Source organism: Mixophyes fleayi, chromosome 12, assembly GCF_038048845.1.
Source record: "Mixophyes fleayi isolate aMixFle1 chromosome 12, aMixFle1.hap1, whole genome shotgun sequence".
Taxonomy (NCBI): domain Eukaryota; kingdom Metazoa; phylum Chordata; class Amphibia; order Anura; family Limnodynastidae; genus Mixophyes; species Mixophyes fleayi.
In genome coordinates, this window is record NC_134413.1 from 14,771,587 (window position 1) to 14,799,524 (window position 27,938).

The following is a 27,938-nucleotide window of genomic DNA, read 5'->3' on the forward strand; positions in this document are numbered from 1 at the left end:
CCCATTGAATGGAAATCATAGGATACCTTATACTTGTTTACCAAGAACTAACAATAGAATACACCTCAGAAAAGCTTCTGCTAAAGTGGACAGCCTCAGGCATACAAGAGGAATGACTGTTTAACATACAGATTGAGGGCAAACTGTACTGTGACTGTTTTATGGCTGGGCACACCCAAATCTTCCCTTTACACGTTAACTTCTCCAGGATGTGTATTTATCTAAATATCTTTTAACTCATTGTTTCTGCTTCTAGGAAGCAACAGCTAGTATTTTTTATTTATTTTTTCTGCTGGAGTAGAACGGCTAAGCTTTACTTAAATAAGTCATTGGTCGTTTGTAGACTAGTGTACAAGGACATTAAAAAAAATAAAAATTTCTTTCCAAAGTATTTTTATTATACAATATATCAAATGGTACATTTAGTATAAGGGAGAGGATTTTGTAAATGTGATTTATTATATTGTTGAGGGAAGAAAGTCAGTGGTAAAGCCTGAGGTGTGGAAATGTTGTAGTAGTATATACTTTATATATACACACATAGTAAATGTGTCACAGTCAACCCACCAGGCGTTGCAGTAAATAAACTGCTTAGCTTTGCGGGGGGGGAAGGACTCCCATTATCAATTCAGTGCATTTCCCTTTGGCTTTGCCACTGCGCCACAGGCTTTTACAATAATCATGGCAGTGATGACCACACGGTTATATTACTTTGGAGTATCCATAGTCCCGTCTGGACGACTTGCTCATAAAGGTGGAAAGCGGCTCAGACCCTTCTGTGCCATCTCTTGGACTATAAAAGTGCTGGAACCTGAAGTCCCAGTAATTTCCCTGTCAGCGGATGTTATTCCTCAGCCTCATCTTGGACACCAGAGTGCAGGTGGTGTTCCTTCCAGACAGCAAAGTGCGCTCTCTCCAGCCTTTTCCATCTCCTCTGTATGAAGCTGATGGGGAAGCTGGGCTCCTGGACAGCCTATGAAGGGTTATTTAGGGGTGTAGTAACAATAATAATGAGGGGTCTGATTCATTAAGGATCTTAAATAAAGAGGTATGTTATTTCAGTCTCCTGGACAAAACCATGTTACAATGCAAGGGGTGCAAATTAGTATTCTGTTTTGCATTTAAGTTAAATAATGACTGTTTTATCATGTAGCACACAAATACTTGATAGCTTATTTGTACACTGAAATTTAAAGTTGATATTTGTGTGCTACATGAAAAACAGACAGTATTTAACTTATGTGCAAAACAGAAAACTAGTTTGCACCCCTTGCATTGTAACATGGTTTTGTCCAGGAAACTGAAATAAGATACCTCTTCATTTAAGATCCTTAATGAATCGGGCCCCAGGTTCCTGCACATATGTGCATTCAGTGATGTTTAAAGCATTTGTTCTAGCAAGGATAAGCACTAACAATTGTTTTGGGGGTTTTAATTCATAGGGGCAGATTCAATTGATAGCGTTACTGGCAAAAGTAATGCAGCGCGCACACTATTGCCGTCATTACAGTAATAGTGCACGTAAATACCGTTATTACGGTACCTTTCACGCTGGAGGGAACTGCGAGCTGAAATCCGGCTTCATATTACCGTAATACTGGTAATAGTTTTAACGCCGCTGGAACCGCAGACAATTGAATATGCCCCATACAGTCTAATGTAATCCTGTAAATCTGGTTCTATACACTAGGCAAAGTAGTAAATAGTCAAAATTAAAAGTACCTTATGAAATTTAAGTTTCTCCTTACGCTTTGTATTTGCGATGTTTTGCACATTTTTATGAAGCATCACTTACATTAGGGTTCTGTATTAGCTTTTTTATAGTGTACACCAGTGAGGGGTAACGTGATAGAGGCACACGCACAGAGGACGGAGAGCACAGTGCACTTCCTCCCTCCTCCGGGTATGCCCTGTGACCTCCCTTACTACGCAGAGGTCAAGTGATACGGAAGTCCGCTGCCCCCATTCCGCTAACATGGGGAGCAGCCGGCTCCAGGTGAAGGCTCTACACCAATGAATGTTACATATTTAATTGGATCACATAAAGCTTTTTTTGGTTACATAGTGAAAAAAATATTTATTGCATTGCAGGCAAAAAACAAAACGTAAAACTTTCTCCACTTATATGCAAATGGTGTATAAATCCACCCTTTCACCACAAATAAATTTATTTTTAGCTTTGAGTGCTACTTTCAATATGAATGAAATTGTTCACCCTGAACCAAGCAGCTGGTATTGGTTAGGTTTAACCGTAATGTTACATAATACACTACAGACTGAAATGATAACCATCGTTGCAGAGACATTAAAACTGTACTTATTGAAAAACTATTATAACAGTTCTTCGTTTAGCTCAATGTCTGTTTTGAAATGAATTCCCACAGCGAGACAAAGACACACAAGACAACGAACAGTCAATAAATAAAAATTGTGTTTATTAAAATAGTTTTAAAATGTTTCTATTTTACACATAGCACTTAGAAATATTTAAGATGTAATGATAAACCATATACATTCATCTTTGTTTACATTTCAATCTGTTGGTTGGTAAGTCTGAAGAGATCAGTGGGTATCAACACTGCAAGTGTGCTCAGAAAACACAGTTCTGTAGCTGCTTCTTATGAGCAGGTACAAAACTTACAGGTTTCAATCCTCCATCCTAACAAGGTAATCCTGCAAAGATCAATCTTCTGCCAGCACAACACACCCCTCAATCCAACGTCAGTCCAACACATACCATCACGCAGTCCTCTACCAGCACTCGGCACACCATTCAAGCTCAATTTTAAGCCAATATCGAAGAGCTCTCAACCCTACAACTACAAAGTTCTGAAACATTTGCCACCATTCCACACGAGAACCCTACAGAGCCTCCAAAGTTTAACAAACATTTTAACTTCAAAATTTAATATTCATTCTCTCATTATCAGTCACCCTTGAGGAATGCAAAACTGAATATTTTCCCTATACACCACTACACTCCTACACAATGGTGTCTCAATCCTGCTGCACTGCTCTAAAGAATACCTTTCACCCATGCAGCATAGGCTGTCAATCATTTTGCAACCTGAACTAAAAATACAGCCTCGGTGGACCAGCGACCTCAATTCAGTATTAAGGCTCTTTGATATCAAGTGTGTGAAATGGAATCAGAGGTGTCATCAGGAGATACCAGGCTTCCCAATCTGCAGTTTACACTCTAGTGCTTTGCAGGTATTTATCAAGGAACATAGAGTAACAGGTGAGAGAGCAAAAGTAGCAAACAATAGGAGCTTCTGTCCCCCCCATGGAGTCCACCAGGACCACCGTCCGAGATACTTGATGCAGATTCATTACAACAATCGTCTGGATGAAGGAACTCAAGCACGGCCCGCCACAGTCACATGTTTTAGCCACAGACAAATCTTGGCAAATGTTATTAGGAATGAGTTGTGGTCCATATGGGATTCTGGAAAAAATAAAACAAACAGTATTGTGAAAGAAAGAAAAAAAAAAAAATCTACAATAATTTACTGTGGAAAATGTAACCCTGTATCCACACACTAAGAGCAGCTGGCCAACTCATAAGGCTACTTGAACAACAAGCTTGTGCAGTTTAAAGGGACTGCAACCTCAACAACTGTATTTGCTTAATTGTGCATAGAGCAGGGGAATGTATTTTATCTACCCCTGGACAAATAAAGTAGAAATCAGAAGCCAGAGTCAAATAAAGTCATTGAGAGCAATAGAGATGGATCTTGAAAGTTTGGCACCAACAGAAATGTTTTGTTTAAAGATTCATTGGTTACCTGGCTCCAATGAATGGTTCACACCTGTGCTACACGTAGTTCTATGTGATACCTCTGTGCAGGCTATTAGCAAAATCGGGGTCTACTATCCCCTTGCCTGCAAAGCTATCATACTGTCACCTAGCCATGCTCCCAATAACTTAATACCCAGCCCCCTAGTACCATCATACATATCCCTCAGGATACTGTACTATGAGGATTATCACATCAATAAGATAGGTAACAGGTGCAGTACAGACGGGAAAGGATGAATATTAGCAGATGCACTAGTTGCCGGTGTCATTAAACTGGAATTCTTCTTTTAAGAAGCGTTTCACCTTTGGTAAAATGTAGGAATCAGGGTTGTCCACACCTAAGAACCCCCGGGGCTCTATACCTGAAGCCAATCATGTATGTAATCTGCTCACATTAGAACTATTGTTTCAGGGTTTTGTTTTTTTGAGAAATTCAAATGATGCCAGTTTTGTTTATTCACATGCAAATAAAAATATATTTTTCATGGTTTACAAAAACATTCCATAAAAGCCTTGTTATCCCACCTCCCCAAAAAAACAACTAAATGCAGTTTGGGATGGAGTAAGGGGAGGAAATAAAAGAAAACGCTTCCTTTCTTGATCTTGCTCAATCATACAGGTCCCTGAATGGCTTTAAAAAGGTCCAAGCAGGAGATCATCGGTCTTGCCTGAAGCAGGCTCTTCTCAAACTGGGGAGTTATGGAGAACGTCCTTCACAACACTCAGCAGTTTCAGAACGTTTCACCCTGTGCAGGAAAGATGATCTCCTACTACAGACATTGAACATCAGTGAAGTGCAAGCAAGAGATCTTGTGTTAGTTTACTTGCCTCACCGAACACCACACAAAACAACATTTATGGTTTGGATCAGAGTTAGTGTAAGAAAGGGTTATACCATACGTTTCCAAATAACTCCGATAGGCATCTAAGAAAATATGAGACATTGATCCCTGTGGCATTTTAAGATCCCTACACTGTTATACTGGAGATGTAATAAGTGATGGTCGCCATCGGTCTGGGTAATAGAATTACCCAGTCCCCACCAACTGTCCACAATCATCTCATATACTTTCAGCATAGAGAAACACGGAAGCCACATGCAAAGCCATTGCCCTTTATTTTCCTGGACCATTGCCATGAGACGATTGATCCCGTTGTGGAAGTAGGCCAAAGACTGATATAGAAGGCTCTATGTAAACACATAAAGCGGTTTATTGCAGTGACTGATGTGTACAGAGTGTAAACACACTTCCAGGCTGTACATAATAAAGCAGTAAAATCATTAGTGTATTAACAAGGTGCTGGGTCTATAGAGTCTACTAGGGTTTAGGGAAGGCATGTTAAACATGAATGACAGAGGACCAAATAGACTTAAATGACAATATAGCGGGACACAACATTTGGGAGATCTGTCCCTTTGGAGCTCAGGCCAAACCGTCAGATGTATTTGGATTTATACATGCGGCCAAACTGGACATAGATAAAGCTGCTCTGATTGATAGGCTGGATCTACTGCGCGTGTGTAAACTTATTGGATATATGGTATATCCTGACAGTAACAAACAAGACGTTTTGGTGGAATCTCCCAGACTCTTGGCAGTAAAAGGGTTAATTGATAGCTGTGGAATCATTAGAAATGTAGGGAAAATATTTTACTTTTTTTGGTGTTTAAATTATAAAGAAACCCCAATAAACAAAAAAAGGCTTAGACAAGTATAACAGAGGTGACTAACTGTTTAAAAGTGCAGAGAGTACGTTTAGTGGAAAGTAATGGAGAAAAACATCTAAAGAGAAAGAATCAGTGTTCTGATAATAGATCAAAAGATATGAAATTAAGTTAAAATTAATCATAGGAAACAAGAACAATGCTTAATGGCATATGAAACAATCACCCCAATGAGCTTTTATAGAGAGTCTTTATAATAGAACATATGGGGGCATATTCAATTAGGGTTCTGGTCCGCGGATTTTTGTACACAACCCTATGGGCTGCGAAGGAAAATCCACGTTATTGCGGTAACAGATTAAGTTCGCGGCCCGCTCCGGCGCGATCCCGTGGACCAGAATTGTAATTGAATATGCCCCATAGAATGATTAATATGGAGACGATACATCTGTGAATATTTATCTTCCAACACTGCAGATACAGGAAGGATCAATATATTGTTTTTAATGGTTTTAAAATGAATTGGTTTTAGATGTGATCTTAAATGACATGTGTGTTATTTGATCATTTGTAGTAATATTTTATTGTGTTAAAAAAACCAAACAAAACAAAACACAGCTTCTGGTTACTCAGGAAAGGAGAAACTTAATTTGATGGTTCCTGGAGTGTATGTAAAGTTTGACGTTCCTGTGTATATTGAGCTTTGCTAAAGTCTTACCAATACAAAACGCGTTAGTGAAGAATTGGAAGAACATTGATTCAAGGGGTGAAATACACCGAAGATCAGTCTTTCAGCCGTCTCTGAACAGTACATTATATTACAGCGATCGAACTAAAAGAGCTCTCAATTGGGCTAAATTTATATCCGATTAAAGAATGGTCTAATAGCGGCTGGGATACTGAGAGTCTACACAAACTGGGGCAGTACCGGCGAGAGGTTTGGCTGCTGATTAAATATCTAAACTGGGAGTCTCCAAACAAGCAAATAATTTAAGGCGGAAATATCTGTCCTACATTTGGAATTGGGCATCACTGTATTTTCAACAGGTATGAAAAGTGAATGGGTCACTAACCCTAAAGACACTGTTAATCCCAACATCAAATTTTAAAGACAATTAGTTCCTAGGTGGGTCCAGTCTTCGAATAGCCATTTAATATATTTATATGCCCTAAATATGAGGTGTTTGAGAGAAAATAGACAAAATATGTACCAGGTGAAAAACTAATCTGTGTATGCTAGAATATTATGATCTATTGTTAATAAGTTATGGACAGCACGGTGGCTCAGTGGTTAGCACTTCTGCCTCACAGCGCTGGGGTCATGAGTTCAATTCCCAACCATGGCCTTATCTGTGTGGAGTTTGTATGTTCTACTCGTGTTTGCGCGGGTTTCCTCTGGGTGCTCCGGTTTCCTCCCACACTCCAAAAAACATATACTGGTAGGTTAATTGGCTGCTGACAAAAATTTACCCTAGTCTCCCTCTTTTTCTGTGTGTGTGTATGTTAGGGAATTTAGACTGTAAGCTCCAATGGGGCAGGGACTGATGTGAGCGAGTTCTCTGTACAGTGCTGCAGAATCAGTGGCGCTATATAAATAAATGGTGATGATGGTGTGGTCATTTTTATGCTTTTGTGTTTTAGTACTTTAAATCTAATAAAAGCCTTTTGTTACAATTAGTCTGTCATATAAACAGTTTTAGCCATATAAATATTCTCAGGTGTATATCAACACTGGTCTGAAACCCCTTCAAACATCTGTTTCAGCTTCCACCTGTCTTTGATGCAAGACTGATCTTCATCTCTCACCGCCTCACATCCACAGCACCACTCTGCAATTTATACCTCCGGAATCCTATTTACTCACCCCCACCATCCATCCATAGATCTCAAAACTAATCTGGAAATACTCTCCCTCCTATAGCTACACCTCACCTCCGATAACCACCTCTCAATCCTGCCTACAAGACGTCTTCTGTACTACTACCCGCCTATAGCAGTCCCTACCACGCCTGGTCAGACTGTCCCCCAGCCGTCTGCGGAAAACCCAACTCTTTATCAGAGTCTATACTAATCCCCACTGGTCCACAACTGTCCCAATCTCCGCTCCAAACCACACACACTCCTCTTCTCTTTTTCCACTAGATTGTAAGCTCTATCCCTACCCTTTGTTTTTATGTCTGCATTTTGTCTTCCTTATTTTATGTATCCCCTGTCTAGCATTTATGAGTTACACCAACAAGCAACTATTACTGGTAGTGTGAAGTGGCCTCATGTGAAAGCAAAAGCCCTCCACTAATAGAATACAGTAACAATAGGCTTCTGACAATGGAAGGCACACACATCCCTGCCTCAAAATAGCGACGCTTCACAAAAAAAAAACCACCAAAACATTTAATCCTTACTTTATGAACTGGGCAGACATGCAAATCTTTTCTAATTCATCTTTTCTGTATTCTGGATATATGGCTATACCTCTGGTATTAACCACCAGCTTCTCCACTAACCTCTATTTTGTGTGCATGGGCCGGGGTTATAAGACAATAAAAACATATATTTTATAGCAGGGACATGCGAAAAACTTCTGGAGGAGAAAGGATTTTTCTGTAAAGAGCTGCACCCAAAGTAATACTCCTACCTGTAACTAAGAGTTATTCTTGAAGCGGTTTCCAGTAAAGATAGTGGGACTTTCAGCTGAATGTCTGGAGCCATTGGGTTTGCCTTTACAAATGGATTACCAAACAGATCCAGGTTTTCAAGCACTAACATCTTGAAGCTGTTGGGAAGATACGGAAGTTTATTTTTGGTGGCGGTGAGAAACCGTAGTTTAGCCAGCTTGCCGACTGCAAACGGTAGTTGTACCAGTTCATTGCCGTCCAGCTTCAGACTGACAAGTTCTTTGAAGTTGCAGAATTGGACAGGAAGAGCCTTCAGTTTATTCTCACTCAGGTCCAAAGACTTCAGCGAGTGTCTCAGGGTAGAATTACACAGCGCTACCTCAAAGGACTCCAGGAAGTTACTGTGTAGGGTAAGTTCCTGAAGGCACGCGAGGTCACCTATAGTCTTTGGCAGCTTCTTGATATGGTTGTTGCTGAGGTCGAGTTTCTGAAGTTTCTTTAAACACAACATGCGCATGTCCACCCGAGCCAGCTTACAGTACGATACCTGAAGGTGCTCCAGGGAGTATGGGAAGTTCTTAGTAAGGGGGTAGTCTCTCTTGCAAGTTATGATCAACTTAGCCCTGGGCTTCTCTATTTCAGAGGTCTTGGCGGGAGTTAGACGTGACAACGGTAAAGGATTGGCATCTGTGCCTTTATGTGCCAGACCCACGGCAGAAATAAAGTTCTTTAGATTAGAGGCGTCTGCCTAAAACATGGAAAAAAAAAATCAGAAAATATAAATATGAGGGGAACTCCCAAAGTGATTCAAATATTAACTCTTTCATAAAAAGAAACCCCAACAAAACAAATATATAGAATCTAATATCAGGAATGTTTTTTCATGTAAGGGAACATAATATTTTGGAGCGCCATGCCTAAAATATATTATTTTACAACTATAAATTAGCCCAGCCATTCCCTACACTGCGCTGGCCATTCTCCCCCTTGTTATATTGTGTAGCAGTGCTCCTAACAGTGTCTGTAAGAGGCGGAGCTCTAAAAGTTTATGGTGATTAGCGACTCCTGTTTTAAATTAGTGGCCCACATGGCACAATGCAGCCATTTACATTTCATGTGTTTGCTATACAAGTTCCCTGGTCTCCTTTGTAAATTATTTTTCTTTTATTCTATCACTTCAACTTTTTGATCAGGGCTATTGTGTCATCATAAGATGAATTCCTTGTTATATTTAATTGCATTATGTTGATCTGTGTTTGAGCTTTGAATACAATTTATTACTATTTATTGGCCTTAGTTTGCGTTTCCGTGGATAACCACTTTTTACTAATATACTAATCAGTAGTGTTGTATAAGGCCTTCAGTTATCTTTTATTCATTGTTTTAGGTTTTCTTCTCACATAAAAATCATTAGATAGAGCTGTTTCTGTCTTTGTTGTGGGATACACCATTCCTGTGCTGAGCTCACCACCTAGGGTACCTATCGGCTATGTGTCCTATCCAGGACAAAGAGTAAATAACCTCTGCCCCATGACATAAGGACATGGCTAAAAGACGGAAAAGAAAGTACAGACAGAAACTAGAAGGGAAATGTCACCTATTTATCAAAGGTTGTAAGAGGGCATGTAAAAAAGACAATACATTAAAGTCATCAGAAGGTACAAAACCTCTAATATGTCCTAATTCAACAGCTACTCAGAAGATACAGTACCTATAGCTTATCTTGCTGTCTCGCAAATACAAACTTGTTAGATGTGTTAAGTGTACTCCCCATACTCCCCTAAAAGCTCCTATAGAAGTGACACTTCAAGGGCCACAGATCAGCCTTAGTCTCCTGTAACAATACATTTAATCAAAGAAAGAGGCACCTTCTGTAATAAAACATCAGCAGCCACTTTAATAAATTAAACAAGTGATACAATCTATAACAAACAAAATCGGACATTAAAGCAGAAAGGAGCTGGGGCAAGTGTAGGCTAGAAGGGCCACAGGTGGCCTTAGTAACTGTTGCCCATCACTGTCCTGTAGCATTACTTGACTTTTTAAAGGAACGCAAAAATCTAAAGTAATATTTTTAAATTTTTTTGCTTACAAATTACCTACCTCTGCTCTCTCTTTACCCCCATTAGGCAGGTTAAATAAGAAGAACTGCTGAGAGTAACAGTGTTGCCTGTTACTGCATAGTAAGATGGAACACAATTTCTGCTGGTTTGTATTTAAAGGCAGGCGGCACGTCTTCTCTGATGGAGTCTTGCTGTTGTAAAGTCACTGATACATGGTGAAAAGGCCTTGCTGTAGGGCAGTGATGGCTAACCTGTGACACTCCAGGTGTTGTGAAACTACAAGCCCCAGCATGCTTTGCCAATAGATAACTAGCTGATAGCTGGCAAAGCATGCTGGGACTTGTAGTTTCACAACACCTGGAATGTCACAGGTTAGCCATCACTGCCCTACAGCAAGGCCTTTTCACCATGTATCAGTGACTTTACAACAGCAAGACTCCATCAGAGAAGACGTGCCGCCTGCCTTTAAATACAAACCAGCAGAAATTGTGTTCCATCTTACTATGCAGTAACAGCATTACCCCAGAAGCGTCCCATTGAAATCCTGAACAATTTAGGGAAAAAGGGAAATGGGATAAAAAAAAAAAAAAAAAAAAAAAAAAAAAATTTACATAGTTAAAATGTCCAAACGTCCACTATATACAAACATATAGGGAAGATTAGCAGGCATACTTACAGCAAACAAATAACAGTGTTATATTGCAAGTGAACATCACTTGATTGTACCTTGCTCAGGCATATATCCACAGCTGGTTCTTTAAGTCGTATTGTAGCCTTTCCCTCATTTAAAAATTTGGAAAACAAGTTCTCAATGTTTGCCTGCAGCTGTATAAGAGAAGAGTCAGGGTATTAGAATATGGTTTACTTTACATAGCTGCTTATAGACAATTAACATGTTCTCATGTTTCTGTTACACACATCGTATGAGCAGTTTAGAAGAACATTTATTAAAAACAAAAACCACACATCAAAAAGCTTGGACACACTGATGTTTCTGTGGTACTTCCATCTGAACTGTTTTCACCTCAATTAAAGTAGGGATCATTGATCCCTATAGAGAACGTACCTACAGGACAGACAAGTGTTTATATTAAGTTTTAAACAGAGCATGGACACAAGAAAGCACAAAATTCTACATCTGAAGTCTAGTCAATTTGTCTTTCCTGTGGGTGTGTTGCCAGTAGGGACTGAATCACAATGCTGACATGTACTGTACATCAGTCACATATTTATTTATTTTTTTACTAGCTTTAGAATTAAAATCTTCAAAAAATAAATATTGTGAATTTCGCTCATTTAGTTTTTATTTCTCTCAAATTTTTGCCAATTTCAATGGCAATTTATTAAATCAATTTCCATATATTCCCCTATATTATATAATGCAGATTTCAGTGATTTTGTCAAGTCTGTCAATTCTTTTTTTAACTTTTAAAAAAACAAATTACTTTTTGCAATTTCACTTGAATAGATCTTCCAATTTAAAAATCACCCATGTAAATAGCTAAAAACTGGCGATGTCAATAACTATTAATGAATATCACACTTTAGAAGATTTCCCCCTAAATGGTTAATTGAAATTCATTTTTATTTCTTTAACATGTGATATTGAGGTGGAGGGAAACATCTTTCCACATCACACTACAGCAAACATTACACGCAGAATTGTCAGTGTTTGATCACTCCTATGTAAAGGGCAGCATGGTGGCTCGACCATGGCCTTATCTGTGTGGAGTTTGTATGTTCTCCCCGTGTTTGCGTGGGTTTCCTCCGGGTGCTCGTTTCCTCCCACACTCCAAAAACATACTGGTAGGTTAATTGGCTGCTAACAAAATTTACCCTAGTCTCTGTCTGTGTGTGTGTGTGTTAGGGAATTTAGTCTGTAAGCTCCAATGAGGCAGGGACTGATGTGCCCAAGTTCTCTGTACAGCGCTGCAGAATCAGTGGCGCTATATAAATAAATGGTGATGATGATGTAATGGGAGGAATGACTCCCTCCCCCATTTTAACTTGTCACCATGAGATCATTTGAGACTGTGATTTGTAGTTGGTCCTCCCTCTCCATCACCCTTTTATAAAAAAAAAAAAACCCAGCTGAGCTGCCAGAACATCGGTCTTAGGGGCACATTGGTAAAGACTTATCTAGGATGAGGTGATAGTTGTAGCTTTACAACTGCAGACAAACACTGCATCCCCAATTGTAAAGCGCTACAGAATATGTTGGTGCTATATAAATAAATGATGATGATCCCCACTGATATAGCACCACTGCAGCATGTGTTGTACATGCAGCACCTGATATTGCACTGTCCACCTGGGGGCGGTATGGAGAGAGGAGGTGATGACAGGTATTTGCCCCAGTGATAATGAATATATAGAGAATGACATTAACTACTCAGTGCACTAGATGCTACAGAACTTCTCCTGTTGCCATGGTAACAGCCCCCCCCCCCCCCCGTTGTCATGGCGACTGTCAGACTGAAGAACCAGGGACTCGCCTTGTATCTGGATCCGGCCTTGTCTTTAAGGGTACAGATCATTAAATAGATAGGGCCCCGCTCTCTGGAGCCCTTCTCCTCCTGTCTCCCCACGGACAGCACTGCCCGGGTGCCCTTCCCCCTGTTCCTCATGCCGAAGGTGGGCAGCATGCGGCTGATCACCTCCACCTCACACTGCAGCTTCATGGCGGCAGCTCCACTCCTCCGGGATGATAGAGAGCGGGCCAGGAGTACAACCGCTCTATCCCGCCACATACATCACAACTTTGTGTTCCCGCTCGTTACACCTGTGACGTAGAATGTCCTCCGGGATGATAGAGAGCGGGCCAGGAATACAACCGCTCTATCCCGCCACATACATCACAACTCTGTGTTCCCACTCGTTACGCCTGTGACGTAGGGGAGTCCTCCAGTCCTCCGGGATGATAGAGAGCGGGCCAGGAACACACCGCTCTATCCCGCCACATACATCACAACTTTGTGTTCCCGCTCGTTACACCTGTGACGTCCAGTCCTCCGGCATGATAGAGATAACACCAGAATGTCTCTCGTTCTCTGTACTGTTCAATAGGCAACTCTCTTGTCTACACCAGCAGATGTCACTATAATTAATGTGCGTTTGTCGCCACCTTGCGGCGGAGATAGTAATAATACTGAGGACTGGACCAATCCAATCACAAAACTTTGAATAAGAAACCTGTATAATAACAAATAAGTAAAAGGTGTTTTTCTTCTTACAATATTGTGCATGTCCCTCCCTATTACCTTCCACAAATCTCTCTTTTTTGTCTTACTCCCTCCATTTTTGCTTATAAAGACTATTGCACCTAATACTGTTGCACCTTATCTCTAATCCTAACCTAGGGCAGTGGTACTAAATCTTCTGTTAGCTGGAACCCCAAACAGGAAACCATAGAGGAGGCAATCCATGGTTTTATCCATACCTCCCAACTGTCCTGATTTAGGTGGGACAGTCCTGATTTGAGGGGCTCTGTCTAGATAGGGAAAACTTGTCATATGGAACTTGAAGTTGGTACAAATGTCTCGTTCACCGCTGCTGTGTGGGTGCAGATGCCATAGGTGTGCGCTGCGTTGAAGAGGAGCTTTTATTTTGAGGGGAAGAGGACTGAGGGTGGTCCAATGTTTATAAAAAAAAAAGGAAACTTCTAGATATCATCATCATCACCATTTATTTATATAGCGGCAGTAAATTCCGTAGCGCTTTACAATTGGGAACAAACTTTAATAAAACAATACTAGGTAATACATACAGACAGAGAGGTAAGAGAACCATGTCGGGGTCTGTGTCCATGAGGACCTGGCTGCCCCTAACAGCCTGATTGGGATGCCGGAGGCAGAGTGAGCTGGGTGTCAAAATCAGGCACAATTGTTGCCTATATAAGTTGAGTTAGAGAACCTCTTGTGAGCATTGTCGAATCTAAATCAGATTGTTCACCTGTAAGTGTCAGTTTATGAGCTCATCACCTGGAGAGAATTAAATACACAGCAAGTTCTGTGTGTACAATTAGCTCTACTTTATTAGTTACAAGTCCATAGCTATATAGCAAAGAATCATGTATTACAGAGAACAACACCCCGAAAGGTTTTAACCACTCATGCTGCCTCTACACAGATCTTGCTACATTCTCACATTTTCACACAGGAATACTCCCCAGGGGGGAGTTGGTTTATCTCCTGTTCTGCCATAGTCAAGGTAATGGGTATAGTTTCTTGCAAACAATGAAATACTCCTACAAACTAGCTGTATCTAATCTGTCTTTAAGCTATAAGAGAACAAAATGGCTATAAGGCAACAAGATGGCGTCAGCTTAGCAAAATCACATTTCACAGCATCTTACCTCATACGTTACCAGCCCGGCCCTCCCTGCCTATATATAGTAGTTTTTAAAAAAGAAAAAAATAGATCATATAGTTGTATTGTGCAAAATGCAGGGTTTTATTATTTTAAGCAGTATTAATATATATTTATTTATAACTATCTGTACTTGTACTCTTTTTAGAACTTTTATATATATATTGCTAATTTTTAATTACAGTTATATATATTTAAGTTAGAAGTTTGTGCTATTAAGAGGGGACAGGGGAGGGAAGGTGGGGTCTAATATAGGCTCATGTTTCTGCGCATTTGTATAACTGAACAGGAGCAGACCCACACGGAGATGCAAATATGGCTGACAATAGCTTGATGTGGGCTGTTATAGGGCGGTATGATAAACCAGAACTTCTCCAAACTACTCTGTAAACAGGAGCAACTAGGAGCTGCAAGTAAAGGCTCCTGTTCGTTTTCTCAGCTGGCAATGAATCTCCTAATCAGTGTGACAGCTTTTTTGCATTTAACTATGGCTGTAATTAAACAATACATTAAATAATAAACATACAAATTATTGATATAGGTTTTTGTGGACACATTTGTAGCCAAATCAGCATCAGCCCCTCATCCTCGTGTATCAAAACTTCTATTTTTATAGATTGTAAACTTGTATACCAGGCCCTCTTGCCACTTTCTCTTTTTCTTAATGTCCAGTCTTGTTTTGTTATTGCGTTTGTTCCAATTGTATAGAGATGCGCAGTATGCTGGAAGTATTAGAATAAATTTATATATATATATATATATATATATATATATATATAAATATATATTAGAATAATATAATTACATTTTGAATGAATTGTACTTATTATGAGAGAATATTTGGATTAAGGAGCCAATTTACTAATGGCTGCATTTCTCTACTGTTACGTATCATTATAAATGATGATACAACACGGCGATGCCTTTCCTTCACTAACAACCCTGGGTTCTGACACAAAGGGCTAGATTTACTAAACTGCGGGTTTGAAAAAGTGGGGATGTTGCCTATAGCAACCAATCAGATTCTAGCTGATTTATTTAGTGCACTCTACAAAATGACAGCTACAATCTGATTGGTTGCTATAGGCAACATCCCCACTTTTTCAAACCCGCAGCTTAGTAAATCTAGCCCAAAGTCTGTATTGCACATTTGCGACCTTAGGTCACTCTTGTGAAGGGCCATTTTCATTACTTAGCGGAGGGGAAAGCAGGAATGCTGCGGAGAGAGATCCGAAGATCCTACTCCTGCGACGCTCTCCCCATAGGGCAGAACGGGGTCAAGCTCCGAAAAACTATGCTTTTTGGAGCTTATTAATTTGGCCCAGACTGCATTCCCCATTGAAAATTTTGGGGACTCCAGTTTAATATGATACTTAGCCAATCTATAATATCTCCTGAGTTAGACTTTTGTTAGATAGATGTATTACATTACAATGCCTAAACCATGCTGAAAAAAATGTTTCTGCATGGTTTATGGCTCAGTAAATAGGCCCCTATGAAACATAATGGATATTGTGTAATTAAAATGATGTCAATATACCTAACACAGTTGTATAAACTGTAATTTCCCATAACACTATGTTACTCTGTTATTCCTTCTCTGATTTTACTTTGATTAGATTTTGTGTAATTGTAATATGAGTATTTCACATACATTGTTCTAATGGGTGGGCATTATTCATCCTCTGATACATATTGCACAATTGTTGAGTTACAATTAAAATCGTAACTAAGAAAGTCACATCTGCCCACTAATTGGTGTCTGAAACTCATTGGACAACAATTAAATATCCTAATAAACAATAACCACAAAAAAATTATAAAAAATCAACTGTTCTCTCTAAGCTAGAATGCTGGTACTGAAAAGAAGGCTTTTGCTGGTCTTAATTATGAATATTGTCATAAAAGGAAAGGAACATTGTTACAAATGGCCTACATTCCCCCTTCTCACCCCCATTCCGCACTTGAAGTCGTAGGCAGTTGTGTCAATTGTGTTCGGACATGAGTTACATGGAATTGTGTACGTCCCATTGTAATGCATGTGCAGAGCGAATTCACACAAAATACGTCGCGCAAATGGACTTTCGTTGGCAGATGAATCAGGCCCAGTATCTTTAAATGCAATATGTTTGATTCAAGTCAGTTCCTATCTGTGTGGAAGTTTTGTTCCACACAGATAGGACCTTTGTTTCTTCTCACAGTCCAAAGACATACTAGGTTCAAGGCCAGTGCTTGATTCTCCTTTTTGGGGTTCCGCTATATGTAGTTTTCTGTAATACATGATTTGTGCTATAAAGATATGTACTTGTAACTAATAAATCGGAGCTAATTGTACACTCAGAACTTACAGTCCCTTTTATTCTCTCCGGCTGATGAGCTCATAAACTGATAAACTTGACGCTTACAGGTGAACAATTTGATTTAGATTCGACACACCCATGATGTAAAGACGATTACATGGCGTTTTACAGAGGGGGTGGGGCCAAAATATTGCTGGGGGATGGCCTCCTCTCCCAGGAGATCTACCCGGAACATTGGCGGATCCAGGGGGGGGGGGGGCGATCGGGGCGATCGCCCCCCCCTAGCAGACACTTGCTGCCGACAGCTGCACAGTATGTGCAGGTCCGTCCAGCCGTGACAGGCAGGGACAGTGTGCTGCCCGGCTGCTCAGAGCAGCCGGGCAGCACACTGTCCCTGCCTGTCACGGCTGGACGGAGCTGCACATAGTGTGCAGCCGTCGGCAGCCTAAGATGTTAGAAAGGGGCGGGGCCTAAATCCCCCCCCCCTAAATCGCCCCGGGTACAGCATTTTTCTAGATCCGCCCCTGACCTGGAATTTCAGGAGTCTCCTGGATATTCCGGGAGAGTTGGCAAGTATGATTTAGACCAGGGCCGTAACTAGGGCTGTGTGATAGGGGCGCCCACCCAGGGTGCAATGCTGAAGGGGGGCGCAGTTTCTGATTGTTTTAGGTTCATTTGGCTAAAATTCAGGGCTGGGGCGGGGCATTTTTGTTTCTCGAAAACTTTAAGTTACGGCTCTGATTTAGACTGTAAAGCTCCAATGGGGGCAGGGACTGATGTGAGTAAATTATTCTCTGTACAGCGCTATATAATGAGGTGGCGCTATACAAAACAATTATCTTTATATAAAGTGGTCGAAGTGGACGTTTATAAGCAGTGGGATGAAAATGTAAGTGGATGAATCTTTATAAGTTCAAAAATTAAAGCTGTAGTGGGAATTCTTGTTCCTACTGGATTACTATTAACCTGTGAGCAAACCCTTTAAGTTGGGGAAAATAGGATTTTAAATTATGGCATCATAAGTACTTTGAGTTAAATATTTTGTGTGAGGTACCTGTTGCCCTATTCAGGACACATGGTCGGTGTATCTGCATTTTGTCTCTCCTGACAACACTGCCTGATGTTGTACGTTGTCTGTAAATCTTTGCAATAAAGTTGTTGAATAGAAAAAAAACCCGACGCCATCTCTCCATTGTGTCTGGATGCTCGCGATGCATTGTGGGATGTACTGGCAAGCGAGGATGCGCGTTGCATGCTGGGAGGCCTCGGCCGGGTTTGAATAGCGCCTGCGCGGCTCCGCCTCTTCCTTTTCACGAGCAGAGAGTCGGAGAAGATGGGTCACCAGCAGTTGTACTGGAGCCACCCCAGAAAGTTCGGCCAGGGATCCCGCTCCTGGTGCGTGTCTGCCGGCTCTGGGCTCTCAGCCGGGGGGTGGGGGAGAAGGGACCTGGGAGAGCGGGGTGGATGGAGGAGGGGGGCTGAGGGTGCAGCGTGTGGGGATAGGCCGCATGGGGAGCATCATGGCGGATGAGAGACCCGGATGATGGCGGTGGTTGGGTGGAGCGGACTTCTAGCTGTAATCCTCCCAGCGTAGAATGGTTCTCCGTCACCTGTGCCTGACCCCCCTATAGTGACCGGACTGTACCCCGTTATACACAAGACCACTCCCCCTGTGACGTCACACACCGGCTATAGTGTGTGTCTAATATATAATTTTTAATGGTATTGTATGGGGGGGGGCGCTTGGTGTTGCACCCTGGGGTGTCCTCTGTATACTGGAAATATTTATAATCTACATATAGCTTAATCGGTGTAAAAAACAAAACAGAAAAACAACCCCAAAAAACTATGGTTACATTTACTCTAAACCAGTGGATCCCAAACTTTTTCAGTTTGAGGCACCCTTATAGTCTCCACAATTTTTTTCAAGGCACCCCTAAGCCAAAATAATTGCCAAGTAGTCCCCTGTCTTGCTTATCACTGGCCCTATCCGGGGCACCCCTGTGAGATCACCGAGGCACCCCAGGGAGCCTAGGCGCACAGTTTGGGAACACTGCTCTAAACTAACCTGTCATCTCACAGCTTATTTCCATTATATACAAATGATTCTCTACTTTCTGGTAATTGCATAAAATGCACAAATTTTCATCTTAAGGTCATTTAATTGTTTCCAATAAATAATGATTTTGACTATTCACTGTTAACAATATATACATTGTGTTCTGTCTACCTATTGCAATATAGTCACGATAAATAGTTTGTGTCTGCAGACTTTAAAGTATTTGATCCCTGGTAAGGAGGGTGACATATCAATGGTTTTAATTCAAAATAGGCATGACCTGTTGTCTGCATTATAGGTAGTGGTGCATTCTGCATTCAAACTTTTTCCAATAGTCACCAGATAAATGATTATGATGGTTTGTAACTTTCCATCTTTTAATGCATACCATATTTTTGTCAACACAAGTTATGTGACTTTAAACTCTCGATTTTTCAAATGAAAAAACTGGAAAATTTGAAATGCAATGTAGAAGTATTGTATCTTTTTCCTGAGGATGCTTAGCAAGTTTGTTGCTTGGCTGTTGCACATCAATTTCATTAATCAGATTATTTTTTTTCTCCCTTTACAGCCGTGTATGCTCTAACAGACATGGATTGATCCGCAAATATGGCCTAAACATGTGCAGACAATGCTTTAGGCAGTATGCCAAGGACATTGGCTTTGTTAAGGTATGTTATTGTGGTCCTGTTGCGCTTTCTGTGGGTAATGTACATGGGATTCAGCACAAAACCAATAACATCCCATAGGATTATCTCTATCAGTTTGACTTGTGCCAGTCTTCAGCTTTACTGTTTAGCATAATTTATCTGCTGTCATATTCAAGACCGTTAAAGGCTTTATTGGCTGATGCAGAATAATCAAATATGAAATACTCTGCTGCTTGTGTTCATCACTCGGTATTTGGACATGTTTAGCACACTAGGTACAGGTTAAGTTGGGGGAGAACTCTCCTGCGCTGGTAACACCAGATGGTGTTGTTGGGTCTGGTCACTGCTGTCTTGTCGGTTGAGAAAAAAAATTGTTTAAATTAGAAGCACTCCCTGTTCTCAGCTCTGTGACACTTAGTGAATTGCAGGGTTCTGAAAGTTGGGAATACAGAAGTGTTAAATATATAGGGGAGAATTCAATTCCCTGAACGCAGGCCACACTCAATTACTGTTACTATGGTACTTTTAACGCATATTTTTGCTTGCGGCTCACAGAGCTGACAGGAAAAATCAGTGTTGAAATGACCATAGTAACGGTAATGCACATCTACTATCGTAGTAATGGTAATAGTGGGCGGCCTCCGTTGTTCAAAGGAACGTGGGAATTGAACCCCCTCCCCATAGAATCTTAGCTTGTCTTTAAGATTTGCTGTTAAAGGCTTCTCCGCCTTTGCATAGGGATGTTTTTTTTATCAAGCATCTTGGCAGTACTTGTACTATTGTAATACCTGTCATTGCCACCTTAGCTGTTATAATATAATTTAAAATAAACTTCTATTCGTGGTAACTGGTTAAGTGATTTACAATGTTTGTTTTTTTTGGTCTGCTCTTAATTGCTTATGGTAAAGTGCAAACTGTAGAACTGAGGATCCAGTTAATAGGCTGGCTTAGTGTATTTCTTGGTTCGGTGCTGTTTATGCAATTTTTGTTGAAAGACAGATTATTTGACTGCTGCAATTCCTGTTCAAAAAGAATGTGTGTAACTTTGTGAATTGCTGAAATGAGTCTCTACAATGAACAGGAAAGCCATGGTGAAAATATACACAAATTACAGAGCATTGTATTGAATAAATACTAGAATTGGTTAGATTTTAGCTGCAAGCTTATGAGGCTATTCGCCAACCTAGAGACTATATGCAAATCCATAGCAGGAACTTATCCTCTAAACAACACTTACATTGCAATGGTTTAAGTCTGTCCTACCCCTGGGTGCCCAGAGCACTGGCTAGTATTAGCCTGAATTCCACATAGACAGGGTTGCCCTATTTGGTGCTCATTAACACCTGTGACTTATACACTGGTGTAAATCAAGTGTGTATAACTGAACTAATATAGAAATTATTAGAAACCCCTCCTTATAACTAGGTAATGTAATTTCTTTAAAAAGTAGTATAACTATGTATTATGTGTAGAATAGAACTTTATTTGTATGTAGTGTCCTCTTGACAACGCCTATTCTTTGTTTTGTAGCTGGATTAAACAGCGGTTTGTACAAGATCCATGGCCAGAAATCTACCACAGACATTCCACCATCTTCACATCGGCACCAATGGAAGATTTCTGACATCACCCTGATTTGTACATAAACAAATAAAATTGGTGCAGTCTTCACAGCTTGTTTGTCCTCTTTTTATTGTAATTCTAAATATATCATGAATATTCATACGTAATCCTAAAATAGGAATTGGGGCAAGATATTCAGAAGAACACTGACTGGGATCCATAATGGGTTTAGTAATTTGTACCTACAGCCCACACTAAAGTGTACAATGCTTGCTTATTGTAATTAAATACAATGTATGCAACTAGGCTATTGGTGAAAATAGTCATCTTCTTGCCCTAAACTGTTCCTCCAGATTATTTATAAAGCACGACTGTTAAGCAGCACTGTTCATTTGATGGGATTAGGATACAAATTGTGTACAAAACAAGGTAAATATAGCTCTGTCCAAATTAGTAATGAAGACCAACAGGCTAACATACAGAGGGCTGGTGATATTTTACTAGTCGGGCTTGGACTGACCGGTTGCATACATTATATGGTTCTACTGTGATCATACTGATGTTCTGAATCATTGGGGAGAGAGACCAAATAAGATTAAAAGGGCTGGACAGCATGGTGGCTCAGTGGTTAGCACTTCTGTCTCAGCACTGGGGTCATGAGTTCGATTCCCGACCATGGCTCTCACTGGAGTTTGTATGTTTTCCCCATGTTTGTGTGGGTTACCTCCCAGACTCCAAAAACATACTGGTAGGTTATATGGCTGCTAACAAATTGACCCTAGTATCTCTCCGTCTGTGTGTGTGTTAGGGATTTAGACTGTAAGCTCCAATGGGGCAGGGACTCTGTGCAGCGCTGCAGCATTAATGGCACTATATAAATAGATGGCTGTGCTCTACTATACCTGTGCTAAACACCAAGTGTATTCAAAACTTGCATTAATCATCTGAGTGTCAGGAGCCGCGGCGGCCACGGGCTCCGCCGCGACTCACCTCCCCCACTGTTCCGATGTCCTCGTAGTCTCCATGATGACCGGAGCGTCACTTCCTGTTTTTCGGCCCCGACCGCAATGGTCGGACTCCAAAACCTCTAAACAGATTGCCCCGGCATTACAGAGCAGCCGGGCACATGCGCTGCAACAAGTGTACATTCTGTGGGCTGATTAAACTAATTAAGGTCCTACTCCTGATTGGTCTCTGGCACTATTTAAGGCAGGGAGGGCTCCCTGCCGGTTATAACGTCCTAGTTTAGTACTTGTGCTGACCTGCTCTGATATACTGCTGCATTTCTGTTGTGACTTTCTCCCTGTTTACTGGACATTGCCTGTGACCCTCACCTTTTGGTCTGTACCTTGGATTCTGCTGATCTGTTGGTGACCCTGACCCTTGGTGTGTTTTTTGACTATTCTACTCTGCAAGTGACCCCTGACCTTGGCTTTCATCTGACCATCCATTACCATCTGTACTGCGGTTAGTATAATGAACCTACACTACTTGGCGTTAAGTCCTGGGGGCATCCGAGTACCTGTGAGCGCGTCTAGCTCTGCGGGAAAGGTGTCTGCTATAGGAGAAGACCTCCACTAGTCTGTTCTGCAGGTTCATTATCTGACCACAAGCAGCCTAACAGTGAGGTGCACAGTATTCACATCTGATTACAATGTAACATTTCTAGTGTAGATAAAAGTAAATAACCATCTTGTACCACCACTAGCAGCCATCTGTAACACTGGTAACAAGTAGTATTGTTCAGTAATGTCAACTGTTTTGGCGCATAATGTTGCTTCTGATACGGTCTATGTAGTACTAGTGCCTATTAATGGCAGTGCTTGTGCCTATTGATGTACCACCAAAAGTAGTGTCCTGAGTATTGTACAGCTAGAACAATAGGCCTTTACCTGGCCTGTTGCCATTGTCTCCTCTCAATAGAGCTTCTGCCCTCATCCGGATAATACTGCTCCAGAGTTAACTCATCAGTTGGTGCGACAAGAGGGCCTAATCATCTAATGCAAATTAACTACAACCAGCAATGCTTTTACAGTCCCGCTCCCCCCAAAAATCCTAAAATTGGGAGAGAGGAAAACCTATAGCTACTGCCAGCGGAGAGCAGGAAGTCACAGCCTGCCAGTTGTACACCAATGACAGAGTTAAGGATACAGATGGGTAGATAATAAGGAACTATATTAACCTGAAGGTAGAACAAACCCTTCAAAGGAAACAGGTTTCAGGATCAAACAATAAATATCAAATTTAGGGCTGTACAAATGGCTCAGGTAGTTTGATAAACCAGCTAAATAATTACTGCCTATTAGTAGTTTTTTAGCAATGTCCATAGATGTACTGTCTCTGGTTCTTTATAAGATAATTGTGGATCCTAGATTTGTAGATGGTCTCAAGCTTGGTTATATAAATCCCCATATGAAGTGCATATACTGTATGGTTTTATTGCCTCTAGTTCACATGAATGCAGGTGCAGTAATTGCAATAAAGACATCATATATCCTAGACATGACAGCAGTCTCTCATTGGTAAATTTCATCAATGCCATGGTATTCAGCAACAATGGATCCATTTGGGAAATCATACTAACCACCTTGACAGAAGCTCCCATCATACCAATAAAGGAACCATCTTAAGTCACAATATAACCACTCTAATTTCCCACTGTAATGTATTGCGTACAGTCACATTACATACAGGTGTACACATAACAAGCTCAGACATTTCTTCTAATAGCACTTCCTTCTCACAGCACTGGGGTCATGATTTGGATTCCTGACCAACGCCCCCTATGTGAAGTTTAAACAACCTTTCGGTGTCTGCATCGAATTCCTTACACACTACAAAAGCAGACAGATTGGTTACCTGGCTGTGACACCATTAGGGAATTTAGACTAAGCTTCAATGGGACAGGGAATGATAAATATCTCTACATCGCTGCATAATTGGTGGCGCTACATTAGTGGCATTCTGAGCCCCAGAAATACCTTAATGATTAGAGAAACGTGCACCGCTGTCAATACAATTGTTATAATCAACTGGCCACCATTCACGTATTACTAATAATGAGCACAACAGGATTTTTTTCTTATTTATACACTGAAATGTCATTGGCACTTGCACCCCTCTCTCTCATTAAATAAAAAAAAAATGTTTTCCTTCTGCTTTTCAGGACCATCGTCGTGTGTGAAAACAACGGATGCCTGATCATAATCAAAGTGACATCAATCCGATAGTTTTATATAGCTGTCAAGTGAAACCAAGTAACTAGTGTAGAAACAGTGCGTCTGCAGTGACCAACACGGGCAAACCAAAAGTGAGAAATGTACTGTACTGACCCTTTGTCTACCCTTTACTGCTCCCTCCGCCCTTCCCTGCGCTATTGAGGGTCTATGATCAGGCCCAATTCTTAAGTTACAAGCAGAGCCCTATGTCCGCAGCCTGAATAAGCGGCTGACATTTGAGTTTTCCCGCACCAGGAGGATTAAAGACGGTGGGGCAGACACTCTTTATAGCATGAGACAGATATAATCATGGATCCCACTAGCACACAGGAGGATGTTCAAAGGTCAGTGACCCCATTGCTAAAAAAAGGGAGGGGGTTACCTTTGTGTATAGTGAGATTTTGAAAAGCATTGTCCTTTAACAAAAATGATGACAAGAATCTTACCTTATTCTGTTCTCCTGAAGTCCTGTGTCAAACCCCCCCCCCAATTCATGTAATATTTCCTGATGGCTGCACTTTGAACTATTAGGGGCATATTCAATTCCGATCCGATGTAACGCGCGTTACCGCGGAAAATGTGCACTACTGCCGGTAATACATGGGCTGCGAACGAAAATCCACGGTACCGCGGATTAAGTTCGCGACCGTTCCGGCGCGATCCCGCAAATCGGGATCGGAATTGAATATGCCCCTTAGACTGTAAGCTCATTAGAACAGGGCCATCTTTACCTTCTGTTTCATGTCATCTGTTTATGTTGTGACCCCCTAAATGTTCAGCACTGCCTATATCATACTTATAACTAAATGATACTAATGATGATCATTGCACTGTTATACCTTTGTTTAGTGTACTCACAATCCTTAGGTTATAAAGACATTAGAATGTATGTGAAAGGTATACAGACACCTCTTATGAAATGTGCAGAATCCATTAATGACTGCCAGAACCCAGGTGGAAATGAAGTGGTCACTGGCTTAAATCTATCTTTGGTAACCAAATTTTTAGGACACCACCAACTGGTGCCAGGTAAGGAAGGGTCCTGTTTGTTGTTTCATAGTATAAGCTGGGGGAAATCCTTAGGAAGCCTCATGTGTGACAGCCCTCAGCATACAACCAAAGTTAATTCCCATCACCCAGTGTTCAGCCAATCACTTTAATGATTCAATTCCATACTGAAGATGTTCCTCTGGATTGTATCCAGTCTGCCCACATGAAACCCATATCAAACAGGAGTCCCGTTTCTCACTGCATGTTTGGTGCAGATACTCTTGTTTCTACCATACAGATTTTTACCCAAATTTGCATGGTAATAATCTTCATGGTTTTGCATTTGTTTCCACCATGCATTAAAATAAAAATAATATGTAAAAACAAATGAAACAAGTGTGGAGAATCCCTGTAAGTGAACCCACTGCATGCACACATTGGAGGCAGCTGTTTCATGCACTAGTGATGTCCACAGTTCCAAATGAATTGACTGGCAGCATTTATCCTGAAATCCGCTCACAAACCGGCTGCCTCCACTCTGCAGACACCATGTCTGTTTTCAGTAGACAATAAAGAGACAACATTCCATAAGAAAACGCTTGATGGGGTTGTGCGGTTTTTATTGTTTTTTTTGTTTTTTTTTCAATGGAGAAATACATCATCTGTTTACAAAATAGCTTTTGAAAAATACAAGGAGTACGGGTACTATAAAACAAAGCAAACTCCAGTCATAAGACAAATACATACATCATGCGGAGGCAACAGTCTGATCCTCAGGTTGTGGAAACGAGTTAAAAGTTACAACACAGTGGGTGGGCAAAGAAAACAGCCAACTTCGTCTTGGGGGGAAAAAAAAAATACCCCAAACTGTTTAGTTGCTATGAACTAGAAGACCATAATTAAATGGAAAAGAAATATCTTGGTGTGTGAATGACTATACCAATCTGGTGACCGGTGTAACCACGCGGAATACACATAGGCCTTGCATGGTTCAATTTGCGTGTTTAAAATGAGAAAATGAAGATTAAAGGTAAAAACATTTATGAGCCTAGGGGGGTAATGGTCAGCTGGGAATATTACACTTAAAGAAAAATAAAACACACCCAAGTCAGACTCAGAAAACGTTTAGGACCGTTAAAGTAGAGTCGTTTCAAATGGTTACCCCCAGAAACCCAACACAGAAAATGTACATGCCGAGTTGAAGGAAAAAAGTAACCGGCACTATGTTGCCAGCGGACTGGACGCCAGGCATCTACCACCTCGACCAACCAAAAACTTCATCTTGGGTTCAAACTAATATTCTCATTGTTTTCTCTACCCATGCCATTACTACTGACACCCTGTTTGTGATATATTTCCTATAGCTATGTAATTTAGAAGGCAGATAATAGCTTAAATTCTGAAACAAAAAAAACAACGGGTGAGGTGGTCGGGCCTAGATTTGTTAGCCAATCGTTCTCTAGCTTTGCTCAGCCAGCACAATTTGAGGCATGGGTTTAACATTGAACAAAAAAAAAACCCCTTCCCAAGAACCCCACATTCTAAACAAATTAGAGACTAAATATAAATCACATCTCATTGGCCATCATAGGTCATGTGATTACAGACATTTACACCTTTTTCTTTTTTTTGAAGGGGTGGTTTGACCATTTCAACATCTCCCCTGTACTTTGTGTAACCCAGTTACAGGTTAACTGTCATGTTAGTAGCAGAACTTGTTAAGAGAGCTAAATTGTACTTCGAATGGTCACCAATATTCATGCCCCATAAATATAAACAAAAGAAATAAAAAGACCCTTTAAAATTGGCCTAAGTAGAAGTTTCAGAGCTCGCACAAAAAAATAATAAAAAAAAATAGCCCAATAAGACAAAACATCAAGATTTCACTTTCATTTTTTCGGTAAACCCATCAAAATTATACGTCCAGTGTTGGGGTCCAACATGTTAAACTGTAGCACACGAATGAAACCAAAAGGACAATTAAAAGAAACCCGTCTACATGTTCCTCACTACTGTTAAAAGAAACAAACATAAAAGTGCATCTGCTGAGAGATTTTTTAGACCAGTTGTATTGTCAATTTTGCAAAAGACACATGAACTATCATTTAGTACAGATACAGTTATCAGTCTCGTTTGTTTTCTTTAGAATTTGAGTCCTTTAGTATAATTATAGAACCGATGGCAACACGTTAATAGTACTTCATTTTCATCATACTAACCTGGACTTCCAGAAAGGATGCTTACAGCCCAATAAAATAAGTCTAAACTCTGTGTCAATCACGCCACACTGTCGTGCTCTTCTCGGGAGATTCCAGGAGACCACAGTTTCTCTGGCGGATGGATTGTTAATGGACCCTGAGGTGCTAACTTTGTAGGACTTTTACCGGTTCAGTCTCAGTTTTATAGAATTCTTGATAACTGGGATAGGATTAGCAGGTAGAGCAGGGATATCAGACAGGTCTGTACTGGACGATCGCTGGAGAAAAAATAAATGTCGGAAGGGGTGAGAAAAGGACAGAGGAGTCTTACAAAAAAAACCCACAGAACCACTCCCCCGCCCCCCCCATAAAAAGTAGAATATATTAACCAAATAAACAAATTGTGAATTCAGTGTCATAAGCATACTGTAACAATGAACTAAATA

The 27,938-nt window shown here is 40.7% G+C and overlaps 3 protein-coding genes across 3 annotated transcripts in view; 1 reads left to right on the top strand and 2 right to left on the bottom strand.

Moving 5' to 3' along the window:
• Window positions 1-2,413: 2,413 nt before the first annotated feature.
• LRR1 (leucine rich repeat protein 1) lies at window positions 2,414-13,194 on the bottom strand. The gene is made up of 4 exons (XM_075193171.1): window positions 12,642-13,194; window positions 10,873-10,971; window positions 8,104-8,831; window positions 2,414-3,448 (listed from the first exon to the last, which is right to left on the bottom strand). Exons 1-4 carry the CDS (start codon window positions 12,894-12,896, stop codon window positions 3,193-3,195), a joined length of 1,338 nt encoding a protein of 445 aa, XP_075049272.1. The 5' UTR covers window positions 12,897-13,194; the 3' UTR covers window positions 2,414-3,192.
• Window positions 13,195-18,067: 4,873 nt separating this feature from the next.
• RPS29 (ribosomal protein S29) lies at window positions 18,068-21,194 on the top strand. The gene is made up of 3 exons (XM_075193170.1): window positions 18,068-18,209; window positions 19,445-19,544; window positions 21,054-21,194. Exons 1-3 carry the CDS (start codon window positions 18,148-18,150, stop codon window positions 21,060-21,062), a joined length of 171 nt encoding a protein of 56 aa, XP_075049271.1. The 5' UTR covers window positions 18,068-18,147; the 3' UTR covers window positions 21,063-21,194.
• Window positions 21,195-25,897: 4,703 nt separating this feature from the next.
• PAPOLA (poly(A) polymerase alpha) overlaps window positions 25,898-27,938 on the bottom strand; it is a 31,529-nt gene continuing 29,488 nt past the window's right edge. Inside the window, exon 22 of the mRNA XM_075192276.1 lies at window positions 25,898-27,770. Within this exon, the coding sequence (XP_075048377.1) occupies window positions 27,675-27,770 (96 nt within the window). The 3' untranslated portion in view covers window positions 25,898-27,674. The remainder of the gene's footprint in view (window positions 27,771-27,938) is intronic.